The 14574-nt window shown below is 68.1% G+C and overlaps 3 protein-coding genes across 6 annotated transcripts; 1 reads left to right on the plus strand and 2 right to left on the minus strand.

Moving 5' to 3' along the window:
* Window positions 1–55: 55 nt before the first annotated feature.
* Window positions 56–4561, minus strand: NDUFB7 (NADH:ubiquinone oxidoreductase subunit B7). Of its 3 annotated transcripts, XM_064643598.1 has the most exons (4): window positions 4346–4560; window positions 3470–3638; window positions 1008–1045; window positions 200–886 (listed from the first exon to the last, which is right to left on the minus strand). In XM_064643598.1, the coding sequence occupies exons 1-4, from the start codon at window positions 4455–4457 to the stop codon at window positions 837–839; spliced, it is 369 nt and encodes a 122-aa protein (XP_064499668.1). In that variant the 5' UTR covers window positions 4458–4560; the 3' UTR covers window positions 200–836. The 3 variants fall into 3 exon arrangements, with proteins under 3 accessions (XP_064499667.1, XP_064499668.1, XP_064499665.1); XM_064643597.1 differs by lacking the exon at window positions 1008–1045 and having other exon boundaries at window positions 56–264; window positions 4346–4558; XM_064643595.1 differs by having other exon boundaries at window positions 200–1045; window positions 4346–4561.
* Window positions 4562–5278: 717 nt separating this feature from the next.
* Window positions 5279–8397, minus strand: TRAPPC5 (trafficking protein particle complex subunit 5). 2 transcript variants are annotated; one of them, XM_064643593.1, is made up of 2 exons: window positions 8320–8397; window positions 5279–7064 (listed from the first exon to the last, which is right to left on the minus strand). In XM_064643593.1, the coding sequence occupies exon 2, from the start codon at window positions 7056–7058 to the stop codon at window positions 6492–6494; it is 567 nt and encodes a 188-aa protein (XP_064499663.1). In that variant the 5' UTR covers window positions 7059–7064; window positions 8320–8397; the 3' UTR covers window positions 5279–6491. The 2 variants fall into 2 exon arrangements, with proteins under 2 accessions (XP_064499663.1, XP_064499662.1); XM_064643592.1 differs by having other exon boundaries at window positions 5279–7059; window positions 8320–8363.
* Window positions 8398–11210: 2813 nt separating this feature from the next.
* On the plus strand, window positions 11211–14523 carry PCP2 (Purkinje cell protein 2). The gene is made up of 4 exons (XM_064643594.1): window positions 11211–12121; window positions 12934–13057; window positions 13762–13895; window positions 14371–14523. The coding sequence occupies exons 1-4, from the start codon at window positions 12083–12085 to the stop codon at window positions 14374–14376; spliced, it is 303 nt and encodes a 100-aa protein (XP_064499664.1). The 5' UTR covers window positions 11211–12082; the 3' UTR covers window positions 14377–14523.
* The last annotated feature ends 51 nt before the right edge of the window (window positions 14524–14574 follow it).

Below are 14574 nucleotides of genomic sequence, written 5' to 3' on the forward strand. Positions count from 1 at the left end.
GGATGTCCCCAGGCCAGGATGTCCCCGTGATGTCCCCACACAGGGAGGAGCCGGCGCAGTGTCACTCGGTGCTTTTATTGCCCGGGGGGCTCTCGTGTCACCGTCCCCACGTGTCACTCGGGGGGTTTGTTGTGCAGGGGTGGCCTTGTCACCGTGCCCGGGTGTCACTCAGTGGCCTCCTGGCGCTCCTGGCGCTGCCGGAGCCGCTTCTGGCGCTGCAGGAGCCGCCGCTCGCGCTCGAACTCCTTCATGCGCATCACGTAGCTGGGGAGGGACAGGACATCTGTGTCACCAGCGGTGTCACCATCAGTGTCACCAGTGTCACATCACCTTCATGCGCGTCATGTAACTGGGAAGGGACAGGGACGGGACACCCGTGTCACCCTCAGTGTCACCATTGGTGTCACCATCCGTGTCACCACATCCCTTCATGCACATCACGTAACTGGGAAGGGACAGGGACGGGACACCCGTGTCACCCTCAGTGTCACCATCCGTGTCACCCTCAGTGTCACCACATCCCTTCATGCACATCACGTAACTGGGAAGGGACAGGGACGGGACACCCGTGTCACCCTCAGTGTCACCATCCGTGTCACCCTCAGTGTCACCACATCCCTTCATGCACATCACGTAACTGGGACAGGGACAGGACACCTGTGTCACCCTCAGTGTCACCCTCAGTGTCACCATCCGTGTCACCCTCAGTGTCACCACATCCCTTCATGCACATCACGTAACTGGGACAGGGGACAGGACACCTGTGTCACCCTCAGTGTCACCCTCAGTGTCACCATCCGTGTCACCCTCAGTGTCACCACATCCCTTCATGTGCATCATGTAACTGCCACAGGGACAAGGACACCTGTGTCACCCTCAGTGTCACCTTCAGTGTCACCAGCGGTGTCACCCTCAGTGTCACCACATCACCTTCATGTGCATCATGTAACTGGGAAGGGACAGGGACAGGACACCCCTGTCACCAGCGGTGTCACCATCAGTGTCACCCTCAGTGTCACCACATCCCTTCATGCACATCACGTAACTGGGACAGGGACAGGAACACCTGTGTCACCCTCAGTGTCACCCTCAGTGTCACCACATCCCTTCATGTGCATCATGTAACTGCCACAGGGACAAGGACACCTGTGTCACCCTCAGTGTCACCAGTGTCACCACATCACCTTCATGTGCATCATGTAACTGGGACAGGGACAGGACACCCGTGTCACTGTGTGTCACCATGTCACCACATGTCACCAGATGTCACCTTCATGCACATCATGTAACTGGGACAGGGACATGTGGCACCAGTGTCACCGGCTGTGTCACCATGTCACTGGGTGTCACTGTGTCACTGGGGGTGTCACCACAGATCACTATGTGTCACTGTGTGAGTGTCACTGTGTCACTGGGGGTTTTACCACGGGTCGCTGTGTGTCACTGTGTCACTGTGTCTCATCGTGTCACTGTGTGTGTCACCATGGGTCACCGTGTGTCACTGTGTCTCGTGTCACTGGGGGTGTCACCACGGGTCACTGTGTGTCACTGTGTCACTGGGTGTGTCACCACGGGTCACTGGGTGTCACTGGGTGTCACTGTGTCACTGGGGGTGTCACCACGGGTCACTGTGTGTCACTGTGTCACTGGGGGTGTCACCACGGGTCACTGTGCGTCACTGTGTGTCACTGTGTCACTGGGGGTGTCACCACGGGTCACTGTGCGTCACTGGGTGTCACTGTGTCACTGGGGGTGTCACCACGGGTCACTGTGTGTCACTGGGTGTCACTGTGTCACTGGGGGTGTCACCACGGGTCACTGTGCGTCACTGTGTCACTGTCTGTCCCCAGGGGTCACCGTGTTTCACACCATCACGTGTCACCACATGTCACCTTCACGCGCATCGTGTAACTGGGACAGGGACACATGGCACACGTGGCACCGTGTGTGTCACCACAGGTCACTGTGTGTCACAACATGTCATCATGTCACCGTGTCACCACAGGTCACTGTGTGTCACCATGTCACTGTGTGTCACCGTGTGCCACTGCATGTCACCGTGTCACCATCACATCACCGCATATCACTGTCACTGTGTCACCCCATGTCACCATTACATAGCACTGGGTATCACCAGGTGTCACCCTCTCACCGCATGTCACTGTGTGTCACTGTGTGACCATGTGTCACCGTGTGTCACCACCTGTCACCATGTGTCACCATGTCACCTTGTGCCACTGTCACTGTGTCACTGTGTGTCACCACATGTCACCATATGTCGCTGTGTGTCACCGCCTGTCACCATGTGTCACCATGTGTCACCATGTAACCTTGTGCCACTGTCACCGTGTCACTGTGTGTCACCACATGTCACCATGTGTCACCGTGTGTCACCGCCTGTCACCATGTGTCACCATGTCACCTTGTGCCACTGTCACCGTGTCACTGTGTGTCACCACATGTCACCATATGTCGCTGTGTGTCACCGCCTGTCACCATGTGTCACCATGTGTCACCATGTAACCTTGTGCCACTGTCACCGTGTCACTGTGTGTCACCACGTGTCACCACGTCACCATATGTTGCTGTGTGTCACCACCTGTCACCATGTGTCACCATGTCACCTTGTGCCACTGTCACCGTGTCACTGTGTGTCACCACGTCACCATATGTTGCTGTGTGTCACCACCTGTCACCATGTGTCACCATGTCACCTTGTGCCACTGTCACCGTGTCACTGTGTGTCCCCACGTGTCCCCACAGCCACCGTGGGAACGGGGGGGGGGGGGGGAGGGGCTGTGGGGACAGGGACAATGTGGGGAGGGGGATGGGCACTGCGGTGTCCCCGTGTCCCCACCCCCCTCCCACCCCCCCCATGTCCCTGTCACCCCCCATGTCCCCACCCCCCTCCCACCCCCCCATGTCCCTGTCACCCCCCATGTCCCCACCCCCCTCCCACCCCCCCATGTCCCTGTCACCCCCCACCCCGTCTCTCCTGTCCCTGTCCCTCTCCCATGTCCTGCCTGTCCCAGTGTCCCCCTGTCCCCCTCCCCACTGTGTCCTTGTTCCCCATTATGTCCCCATCACTGTCACCTCCTGTCCCTGCTGTGTCCCCAAGCCCCCCGTCCCCAGCCCTGTGTGCTGGCCTCCCCATGTCCCCCTCAGAGTCCCCACGTCCCCCCCAGTGTCCCCATGTCCCCCCCAGTGTCCCCACGTCCCTCCCAGCCCCTGTGTCCCCCCAGTCCAAATGTTCCATGTCCCCCCCATGTTCCTCCCATGTCCCTGTCCCCTCATGCTGGCAGCTGTCCCAGTGTGTCCCCCCCTGTCCCTGTCCCCTCACTCACTCCTCGTGCTGGCAGTTGTCCCAGTGTGTCCCCCCCTGTCCCTGTCCCTGTCCCTGTCCCCTCACTCACTCCTCGTGCTGGCAGCTGTCCCAGTGTGTCCCCCATGTCCCTGTCCCCTCACTCACTCCTCGTGCTGGCAGCTGTCCCAGTGGTGCCGCAGTTCGCTGCAGCCCCAGGGCAGGGGGAAGTTGTCTCGTTGGCAGCGCAGGAACTTCAGCAGGTGGTGGGCACAGAAATCCCTCTGCTCCAGCGGGATCCGGGCCTGCGCCAGCTGGGACGCCGTGGCCACCATGACTGGGAGAGGGACAGGGACAGTCAGGGCCACCGTGGCTGGGACAGGGGACACAGGGCCACCATGGCTGGGACAGGGACAGGGACAGTCAGGGATGGGCGTGCGGGGCACAGGGGACACAGGGCCACCACGGCTGTGACAGGGACAGTCAGGGCCACCATGGCTGGGACAGGGACAGTCAGGGAGGGCCACCATGGCTGGGACAGAGGACACAGGGCTACCATGGCTGGGACACAGGGACAGTCAGGGATGGGCGTGCAGGGCACAGGGGACACGGGGACACATGGCAGGGGTGGAGACCGAGGGTGACGTGTGGGGCCATGTCAGTCCCCACAGGCAGGTCTGGGGACACGGTGGGGCCACCACAGAGACACCGGCACAGGCGCGGCACGGGAGGGGACACGTGACAGGGGTGGGGACGGGGGGACACGCACGGGGGTGACAGGGGTGGGGACGTGTGGGGACAAGGGGTGTGATGGGGGGTGACACGAGTGAGGACACGGGGACACACGGGGGATGCGACACGGGTGGGGACGGACAGACGGCCACGGCAGGGCCGGGGGACACATTGGGGACAGGGAGGGGGGGCAAGGAGGGGACACCCACGGGAGAGGTCACGGGGGTCACCGCGGGGACGCCCCAAGGACACCGAGCCCGTGTCCCCCCCCGTCCCCTCTGTTCCCCCTGTCCCCTCTGTCCCCGCACTGACCGCGGGGCCGGCGCTGGGGCAGCCCCATCTCCGCGGGGAAGGTCGGCATGTGCAGCGGGTCCGGCTCTGTCTCCGCGTCCCACAGGTACCGCCGCGCCAGGTGCGCGCCCATGGCGGCGGGAACGCCGGGAACACCGGGAATACCGGGAAAGGCCGGGACCGGGACGCGGCCCCGGAAACGGAAACAGCGGCCGCCGGAACCGGAAACCACCGCACGCGCCCCCCCCCCCCGCCCGGGCCCTAAAGCGGGACGGACTCGCCCCCACCCGCCCCGCGGCGCCCCCTGGCGGCGGGGAAGACCGCTGGGAGGACCGGGGTGTTTGGGGGGGAGTGGGGTCCCCTCGCCCCCCTCGAATGCCCCCGGGAACCCCTCCTGCAAACCTGCCCCCCCGAACTGCCCCCGCACCCCAAAATCCTCCCCCGACCCCCCAAATCTTCCCCGCACCCCCAACCGCCCAACCGCCCCCACCCCCCGGACCCCTCTTGAGAGCCCCTAAATCCCGCTGGGACCTCCCCCCAGACCCCCCCTCACCCCAAAACCCTCTCCAAACCCCCTGGGACCCCCCAAATCACCCCAGGACTCCCCCACACCCCCTGACCCCAATGTCCCACGGCCCCTCCCCCTCTGGGGGACAGCAATGGCACCTTGGGGGGGACACAGGGGGGTGGCACCTGCGGCTTCAGGGGGACAGGGACAGTGTCCTCAAGGACCCCCCGGTGTCCCCAGGGGGGCACAAGGGCCATCGGGGGGGACACGACACACCAAGTGTCCCCAACAGAGCCACCCCGTGTCCCCAAGGGGGGGCAATGTCCCCATAGCCACAGGGGGGCAGGTGTCCCCAGGGGGGCCCAGGAGGGACAGAGGACATGTTGGGGACCCAAATCCCCCCTGAGATGTCCCCAATCCCTCTGCAAAAAGAGCCAAAGCCACCAGAGGGACAAGAGACAGTTTATAGTGCCAGGAGTGTCCCCAAGGGCCACCCCGGGGCAAGGACAGAGCTGAGGGACACAAACCAGCCCCAGTGTCCCCAGGGGTGGCTGGGGGACACCAGCAGGGCCAAGGGTGGGGGGGACATGAGGGGACCCCGGTGTCCCCAGGGGAGGGCAGAGGCCACCAGGAGGGACGAGGGACAGGGCTGAGGGACCCAGACAGGCTCCAGTGTCCCCAAGGGAGGACAAGGGACAGCAGGAGGGACAAGGGACACTGGAGAGGGATCCAACCGGCTCTGATGTCCCCAAGGGCCACCAGGAGGCACAAGGGACACGGGGGGTACACAACCCAGCTCTGATGGCCCTCAGCCACCCTTGGGGACATCAGGAAGGACCCCAAAGCACCTCCAGTGTTCCCAAGGGTGGGCAGGGGCCACCAAGAGGAACAAGGGACAGCGGAGAGGGACACAAACCTGCCCTGATGTCCCCAGGAGTGGCCAAGGGTCATCAGGAGGGACGAGGGACACGGAGGGGGGACCTGAACCAGTTTCAAAGTCCCCAAGGGCCACCAGGGGGGATGAGGGACACTAGGAGGGATCTGAACCAGCTTCAACGTCCCCAAGGGCCACCAGGGAGGACAGGGGACACAGGGGAGGGACCCAGGCCAGGTCCCCCCCCGTCCCCACGGCCCTTGTCCCACACAGGGACACAAGACAAAGCCAGGGTGGATGTTGTGATGTCCCTCGTGTCCCTCCAGCCCCTTGTCCCCCTCGGTCCTTGTCACGCATGAGGACATCCCTCCAGACCCTCCTGGAGCGCGAGGACACGGCCCAGGGCCAGGAGGGACATCAGGACACCCCTCAGGGCCCCTCCGGGCTCTGCCACCGACGAGGCTCCCACACGGCCCTTGGCATGGAGGAGGAGGAGGATGGTGGTGGTGATGACAATGATGATGTCCCTCCAGGCCCTTGTCCCACATGGTGATGATGATGACGATGACGATGACGATGATGATGTCCCTCCAGACCCTTGTCTCATGTGATGATGATGATGATGATGATGTCCCTCCAGACCCTTGTCTCATGTGATGATGATGATGATGATGATGATGACGATGATGATGATGATGACAATGACGATGATGACGACGATGCCAATGTCCCTCCCGGCCCTCGTCCCACGCGAGGCCGCAGCGTGAGGCCGCGCCGGCCGCCCCTCAACGCCCCTCCAGGCTCTTGTCCCGCGCGATCACGGCCTCGTCGAACTTGATCATGAGGGTGGTGCCCTTGTGCCAGTGGGCGCTGACGCGGGCGGGGAAGCCGCTGGCGCCCAGCACGGCCTCGAGCAGCCCCGCGGCGAAGGCGGCGCAGTTCAGGGAGCTGTTCTCGCGCGGCACCGACACGAAGGTGTTCACCAGCGGCTCCCTCTCGATCACGTAGAAGGTCCTGTCGTCGTCGTTGGCCTGCTCCAGCTTGTCGGCCTCGCGGCCGAAGAGCGCCCGCCACAGCGGCCCCTTGACAAAGAGCAGCACCCCCAGCACCTTGGTCTCGCGCCGCCCCGGCCGCTCCCGCGCCACCAGCGCGTCCAGCGCCCGCAGCCCCACGTGGTGGCCCAGCTGGGCCAGCCGGGCCTGCAGCTCGGCCACCGAGGCCACGCGGCGCTGGCAGTACTGCACCAGCTCCGAGAAGAGCAGCGCGAAGGCGGCCAAGGACAGCTCGGAGCGCGGCCGGCCCAGCGCCCGCTCCAGCACCGGGGACTTGCCGCGCGTGAAACGGGCGTCCATCCTGCCCTGGGGGGACAAACGGGGCTCAGGGAGGGGCTGGGAGGGGGTACGGGGGGTCTGAAAGGGTCAGGGGGCACGGGGAGTGGCACAGGGGGTGGCACGGGGCCAGCTCGGAGCGTGGCCGGCCCAGTGCCCGTTCCAGCATCGGGGACTTCCCCCAGGAGTGGGATGGGCACCATCCTGCCCTGGGGGGACAAACGGTGCTCGGGGGGGGCCGGGAGGGGGTACGGGGGGGGCTGGGAGGGGGTACAGGGGTCTGAGAGGGTGGGGGGGCACGGAGGGTGGCACAGGGGGTGGCACGGGGCCAGCTCGGAGCGCGGCCAGCCCAGTGCCCGCTCCAGCACCGGGGACTTGCCCCAGGGGTGGGATGGGCACCATCCTGCCCTGGGGGGCACAGGGGGGGTCAGAGAGGGGCTGTGGGGGTATCTGAGGGGGCACAGGGGGGTGCAGGGGGGGCACAGGGCCAGCTCAGCATCCATCCTGCCCCCGAGGGGGGGAAGGGGTTAATGGGGGGCAGCGGGAGGGGGGGACGCGCGGGGAGGGGAGGGCATGAGGGGCACATCGAGGGGGTTGGGGGGGAGGGGGCTCAGAGGGGGGGCAGGAGGGGGACAGACGGTCATAGGAGGGGGTTGGCTGGATCAGAGGGGGGTCAGATGGGGGCGAGTAGCGGTAGGAGGGGGTCGAGAAGGGACTGGAGGGGGCGGCTGGACGGGGTAGAGGGGGCGGGGGGTGTTCGGGGGCAGCGGGGGGGCAGGGGGGGGCTCAGGGAGCTGGAAAGGGGGCAGAGGGGGCTCAGGGGGCAGTGGGAGGGGGCAGAGGGGGCTCAGGGAGCTGGAAAGGGGGCAGAGGGGGCTCAGGGGACAGCGAGAGGGGGCAGAGGGGGCTCAGGGGACAGCGAGGGGGGGCAGAGGGGGCTCAGGGGGCAGTGGGGGGGCAGAGGGAGCTCAGGGGGCAGTGGGGGGGCAGCCCAAGGCGGGTCGAGCGGTGTGAGAGGGACGGGGGGTCCCTGAGGAGGACGGGCACCCCTGGGAGCTGGGAATGAGAGGCCCGGGGGGTCCCGGGGGGTCCCGGGGGGCGCGGCAGCATCTGCGGGGGGAGGGGGCGGCACCGCCCATGGCGGGGGGGGGGGGAGGACAGGACGATCCCCCCGGGCTGGGGGTGCCCGTAGCGGGGGGGAAGGGATCTGGCCCTGCCCAGCCCACCCGAGACCCTCCCGACCCCCCAAAAACCCCAAAAAATCCCCAAACCCCCCCGGACGGACCTGCCCCCGCTCCCGCGTCGTGAAACGGCCGCAAAGCGAAGGGGGCGGGGCCTGAAATGGGGCGGGGGCCTGTGATTGTAGGCGGGGTCTGTCCGGGAGGCGGGGTCTGGGCTGACGGCCACGCCCATTATGACCACGCCCCCTGGATACGCCCCCTGTGGTCACGCCCCCAGGGGACACGGGGGACACGTGCGGGACATCGGGGGGGACATCGGGGGGGACATCTGGTGACACGAGGGGGGAGGGGTGTCTGTGCCACCCCCCCCCGCCCCTCCCCCCCCGGAACACCTGGGCCGCCAGCTGGGGTGGGGGAGGGGCGGGGCCTGATCCCAAATGACGTCATCATGGGGCAAGGGGGGGTGGTCAGAGGGTCCGGGTGACCCCCCCCCGCCCCCGCAGTGACCAGGACACGGGGGGAACACCGGGAACCGGGGGGACAGCGAGGGGGGACCGGGGACAGGGGACAGCCCTGGGGGGGCCCCGGGGACCCCACGACACCCCGACCCCCCCATGTCCCCTCGTGCCCCCCCGTGTAACACGGCTCCGTGTCACTGATGTCCCCCCTGTCCCCCCCGTGTCCACTCTGTCCCCTCTGTCTCCCCCGTGTCACTGATGTCCCCTCTGTCCCCCCCGTGTTCACTCTGTCCCCTCTGTCCTCCCCGTGTCACTGATGTCCCCTCTGTCCCTCCCGTGTCACTGATGTCCCCTCTGTCCCCCCCGTGTCCCCTCTGTCCCCTCTGTCCCCCCCGTGTCACTGATGTCCCCCCCGTGTCCACTCTGTCCCCTCTGTCCCCCCCGTGTCCACTCTGTCCCCTCCGTCCCCCCCATGTCACTGGTGTCCCCTCTGTCCCCCCCGTGTCCACTCTGTCCCCTCTGTCCCCCCCGTGTCTCCTCTGTCCCCCCCGTGTCCCCTCTGTCCCCCCGTGTCACTCTCCTCCCACTGTGTCCCTGGTGTCCCCCTGTCCCCTCTGTCCCCCGTGTCATTTGTGTCACTGCTGTCACCCAGGTCCCCTCCCCGTTCCCACGTGTCACCCCCCGTGTCCCCCACACCCTCCGTGTCCCCAGGGTCTCCACTGTCCCTGTCCCCAATGTCCCCAATGTCCCCTCAGTGTCTTCACGGCCTTGGTGACCCCACTGTCCCCATGTCCCCGCTGTCCCCCCGGTGTCCCCTCAGGGTCCCCCGCTGTCCCCTTGGTCCCCACCCCCTCAGTGTCCCCAGTCCCCTTCCAACAGGACCCGGGGGGACACAAAGTGGGGACACGGGGGGGGACAGGGGACATGGGGGGACACCAGGGGACACGGGGGGACACCAGGGGACATGTGGGGGGGACAGGGGACATGGGGGACACCAGGGGACATGTGGGGAGACATGGGGACACCACGGGGTGGCACTGGGGGCCGGGGGTGACACTGTGTGCTGGGATGGGGGGCTCGGGGGGGCGGGAGCTGGGGACAGGGACAGGGGTGGGGACAGGGACAAGGAGAGAGGACAGGGACAGAGATGGGGGACAGGGACAGGGACGGGGGGGGACAGGGACAGGGGTTGGGGACACTGCGGGGACATGCAGGGGACAGAGACCCTGAGCCAGCCCCAGCCCTGCTGTCCCCAGGGACACAGGGGGACATTGGGGGACACTGGGGGGGGGACATTGGGGGACACGGGGGGACACTGGAGGACACTGTGGGGGGGGACACTGTGGGACACTGTGGGGGGGACATTGGAAGGGACACTGGGAGCACACTGGGGGACACCAGGAAGTAACTGGGAGAGCACTGGAGGATACTGGGGGGGACCTGGGGACATCGAGGACACACTGGGGGGGAACTGGGGACACTGAGGGACACGGGGGGGGCACTGGGGGACACCCCAAAGGACAGTGACACCGGCACTGGGGGGCACCGGGGAGGTAACTGGGAGAGCGCTGGGGACCAGTGGGGGGGACTGAAGACACTGGGGGGATATTGGAGGACACTGGGAGGAACTGGGGACACCGGGGGGGGGGCATTGGAGGGTACTGGGGACATTGGGGGGACATTTGGGGAACAGTGGGGGACACTGGGAGACACTGGGGAGGGTTACTGGGGGACACTGGGGACACTGAGGGGGACACTGGGGAGGGTTACTGGGGGACACTGGGGACACTGAGGGGGACACTGGGGAGGGTTACTGGGGGACACTGGGGACACTGAGGGGGACACTGGAGGACACCGGGGACACTGGGGAGTTAAGTCGGGGACACCAGGAGGTAACTGGGAGAGCACTGGGGGACACTGGGGGGGACCTGGGGACATCGAGGACACACTGGGGGGGAACTGGGGACACTGAGGAACTGGGGGGAACATTGGGGACTACTGGGGGACACTGGGAGACACTGGGTGCTAGTGGGGGATGCCGGGGGGACACTGGGGGAACACTGGGGGACACCAGAGGGGGCACTGGGGGGGTACTGGGGATAACTGGGGGGCACTGGGGCATACTGGGGATAACTGGGGGGCACGGGGGATGCCAGAGGGGAGGCTGGGGGGCACTTGAGGACACTAGGGATAACTGGGGGGCACTGGGGGGCACGAGGGGCGCCAGAGGGGAGACTGGAGGACACTGAGGGGGTATTGGGGATAACTGGGGATAACTGGGGGGCACGAGGGATGCCAGAGGGGAGACAGGGGGACACTGGGGGGGTACTGGGGATAACTGGGGGGCACTGGGGGGCACGGGGGGACACCAGAGGGGACACTGGGGGACACTGGGGGGGGGTATTGGGGATAACTGGGGGGCACTGGGGGGCACGGGGGGACACCAGAGGGGACACTGGGGGGTACTGGACGCCCCCGGGGCGGCACCACGGGCGCTGGGTGCGCAGCACCCATGGGTGGGGGGCGCAGGGTGTCCCCCCGTGTCCCCCCCCGTGTCCCCCCCGAGCCGGTTCCCCCCCCTCGGGTGGTGGGTGCGGGTGGGGGAGGGGCGGCTTTGTGGGTGCAATTAAGCGCCATTTGCTTAATTGCTCGCGGCTGCCAAGGGGGGGATTTGGGACACGCGGAGGGGGGGGAACCAATCCCCCCACCCCAATTCCCCCCCCGAGATGGGACCTGCGGCACCCGGGGGGGTCCGGGGCACCCACGGAGATCCCACAGAGCACCCACGGGGACCCCGTACGGACCCCCCAGAACCTACAGGGACTCCCACAGGGACCCTACAGCACCCTCGGGGACCCCACAGAGCACCCCCGGGATCCCACAGAACACCCACGGGGACCCCGCAGAGCACCCACAGCACCCACGGGATCCCCCAGAGCACCCACGGGGACCCCGCAAGGACCCCCCAGAACCGACAGGGACCCCCACAGGGACCCCCACAGCACCCACAGAGCACCCACGGGGACCCTGCGGGGATCCCCAGAACCTACAGGGACCCCATAGCACCCACAGCACCCACGGGGACCCCACAGAACACCCACAGGGATCCCACAGACCATCCACGGAGACCCTGCAGGGACCCCACAGAGCACCTACGGGGATCCCGCGAGGATCCCCCAGAACCTACAGGGACCCTACAGCACCCACGGCACTCAGGGGGACCCCACAGAGCCCCCCCAGCACCCAGAACCCCCACGAACACCCGCAGCACCCGCGGGTGCCCCCACACGTCCCGCCCCCCCCGCGCTCCCATCGTCCCCGTGTCCCCCCCCCGTGTCCCCCCGGACCCCCCCGTGTCCCCCCAGGCGGGTATAAGAGGGGGCGCGAGGGTCGCTCCCACCCACCCGCGATGGCGGCCCCGGGGGGGACGGAGCCCGAGCGCGCGGCGGTGAGGGGGGCACCCACGGGGGTGGGGGACACCCCAGAGGGGCACCCACGGGGATGGGGGGCACCCACTGGAGGGGCACCCATGGGGGGGGCACCCACGGGGGGGGCACCCACGGGGATGGGGGACACCCACGGGGGTGGGGGCACCCCCGAGGTGGGTGAGTGGGGGGCACAGAGGGCGGCGGGGGGGCACCCAGGGGTGGGGGCGCTTTGGGGCTGCCCACGCGGGGGTCCCCATTTTGCGGGAGGGTCCCGCGTTTGAGGGGCGGCCCTTTTGGGGGGTTCCATTTTGGGGGCGTTCCCTTTCGGGGGGGTTCCCTTTTTGGGAAGGTCCCTGGCTCGAGGGGGGGGATGGAGAGGGGGGTCCCCATTAAAGGGGGAGTTCCCGTTCCGGGGGGTCCCCATTGGAAAGGGATCTCCATTAAAGGGGGGGGTCCCCATTAAAGGGGGGTCCCCGTTCGAAGGGGATCCTCACTAAAAGGGGTCTCCCCGTTCCGGGGGGGGTCTCGAAGCGGGGGCGTTCCCGGCGGGGAGGGCGGGGGGTCCCTGTTTCGGGGGGATCCCCGTTAAAAGGCGGGGGGTGCCCAGAGCAGGGGGGGGCCCTGTTTCGGGGGGGGGGGGGGGCGGAGGAGGAGGGAGGGCCCCAACGGGGGGTCCCTGGTGCGGGGGGGGCTCAACATCCGCGCGGGGTCCCCCTGGGGGGGGGAAGGTCCCTGGAATGGGAGGGGGGTCTGTGACTGGGGGTCTGTGACTGGGGGTCCCCGCAGGGGGGTCCCTGTTTCGGGGGGGGTCCCTGACACGGTGTCCCCGCAGGGGGGGTCCCCGGCGGAGGGGGGGTCTCCCCCCGAGGGGGGGTCCCCGGAACAAGAGGGGTTCTTCTCCCTGCTCAGCTCCGTGCAGGGCGCGCGCATGGACGAGCAGCGCTGCAGCCTCGGGGGTCAGGGGGGCACCGGGGGGGCGTGGGGGGGACAGGGGAACACGGGGGGGGCACAGGGGGACATGAATGAAGGGGCACGGCGGGGAGGAACGTGGGTGAGGGGGCACGGGGGGGATACGAGGGGGACACGGCGGGGGGACACGGGGGAGGGACAGGGATGAGGGGCACGGGGGGGGGCACAGGGGGACACGAGTGAAGGGACACGGGGCGGGGAACGGGGGTGAGGGGGCACGGGGGGCGAGGGGGTGACGGGGATGAATGGGGGGGCGGGGGTGGAGCCCACAGGTTTGGGGACACGGCGGGGGGGCAGCGGGACCCCCATTGCTGAGGGGCCGCGGGGGGGGGGTGGGGGCTGTGGAAAGACGTGGGTGGCGGGGGGGTGTCTGTGGGTGCCAGGGGAGGCCGTGGGTGGCGGTAGGTGCTGGGGGGGTTCCGTGGGTGCCAGGGGGGGTCTGTGGGTGCCGGGCTGAGATGGGGGTCCTCGGACAGGCAGGGGGTTCCGGGGGGGCGGGGGGGGCGTGGGGTCTGTGGGTGCTGGGGGGGTTCTGTGGGTGCTGGAGAGGTCAGTGGGTGCCAAGAGCATCGAGGGGGGTTCCATGGGGGGTCCGTGGGTGTCGGGGGGGTGTCCATGGGTGCCTGGGGGGGTCTGTGGGTGCCGGGGGGGTCCGTGGGTGCCGGGCTGACCCGGGGGGGTCTCCGGGCAGGCGGGGGGGGGGAGCCGCCCCCCCCGGAACTGGCGTCGCTGATGGAGCTGGTGGCGAGCTCGCAGGGCCGGAGGATGGACGAGCAGCGGCTGCCCGTGCCCAGACTGCCCGGCTTCGGCTCGGGGGGGGCGCAGGTGGGACGGGGGACACCGAGGGGGGCACGGGTGGGACCGGGGGGGCTTCGGCTCGGGGGGGGCGCGGGTGGGACCGAGGGGCACCGGGGGGGGCTTCAGCTTGGAGGGGGGGGCCACGGATGCGACCGGGGGGGCACAGCTGGGACCGAGGGGCACTGGGGGGGCTTCGGCTCGGGGGGGGGCACGGGTGGGCATGGCAGGCACTCAGGTGGGCTTCAGCTCCGGGGGGGGGCAGAGGTGGGCAGGGGGGGCACAGACAGGCATGGGGGGGCACAGGGGGAGCATTGAGGGGGCTTTGGTTCAGAGGGGGCACGGGTGGGCCTTGGGGGGGGGCACTGGGGGGCTTCAGGTCAGAGAGGAGTAATGGGGGGGGCAACCCCAGCGTTGGGGGGGCACACAGGGGGCCCTCGGGGGTGGAGGGACATGGGAACCCCCCTGGGCCCCCTGTGAGTGCCCCCCCCATGTCTCCCCACAGGACTGAACCCCCGGAGCCCCCGGAGTCACCGACCCCCCCCTCGGGGCCACTCCCCCCAGCCCTGTGCCCACGATGTCACCACCCTGTGCCCCCCCCAGCCTGTGTGTCCCCCCCCCAATAAACCCCCCGAGCATTTGGGGCCTGTGACACCCAGAGGGGCCTTGGGGACATGGGGGGCACTGGGGGGGGATGGGGCACCTGTCA

This window comes from Pseudopipra pipra, unplaced genomic scaffold (genome assembly GCF_036250125.1).
Source record: "Pseudopipra pipra isolate bDixPip1 unplaced genomic scaffold, bDixPip1.hap1 HAP1_SCAFFOLD_47, whole genome shotgun sequence".
Lineage (NCBI taxonomy): Eukaryota > Metazoa > Chordata > Aves > Passeriformes > Pipridae > Pseudopipra > Pseudopipra pipra.

Excerpts from the sequence above, each read along its gene's own strand:
- NDUFB7 (XM_064643595.1), bottom strand. The coding sequence starts at position 4,457 with ATGGGCGCGCACCTGGCGCGGCGGTACCTGTGGGACGCGGAGACAGAG. Across the intron at positions 3,639-4,345 it reads GCCCCAGCGCCGGCCCCGCG|TCATGGTGGCCACGGCGTCC; the intron begins GTCAGTGCGGGG and ends TCCCTCTCCCAG. Across the intron at positions 1,046-3,469 it reads GACAGCTGCCAGCACGAGGA|TTACGTGATGTGCATGAAGG; the intron begins GTGAGTGAGGGG and ends TCCCTGTCCCAG.
- TRAPPC5 (XM_064643593.1), bottom strand. The coding sequence starts at position 7,058 with ATGGACGCCCGTTTCACGCGCGGCAAGTCCCCGGTGCTGGAGCGGGCG.
- PCP2 (XM_064643594.1), top strand. The coding sequence starts at position 12,083 with ATGGCGGCCCCGGGGGGGACGGAGCCCGAGCGCGCGGCG. Across the intron at positions 12,122-12,933 it reads CGGAGCCCGAGCGCGCGGCG|GGGGGGTCCCCGGCGGAGGG; the intron begins GTGAGGGGGGCA and ends GTGTCCCCGCAG. Across the intron at positions 13,058-13,761 it reads GCAGCGCTGCAGCCTCGGGG|GCGGGGGGGGGGAGCCGCCC; the intron begins GTCAGGGGGGCA and ends GTCTCCGGGCAG.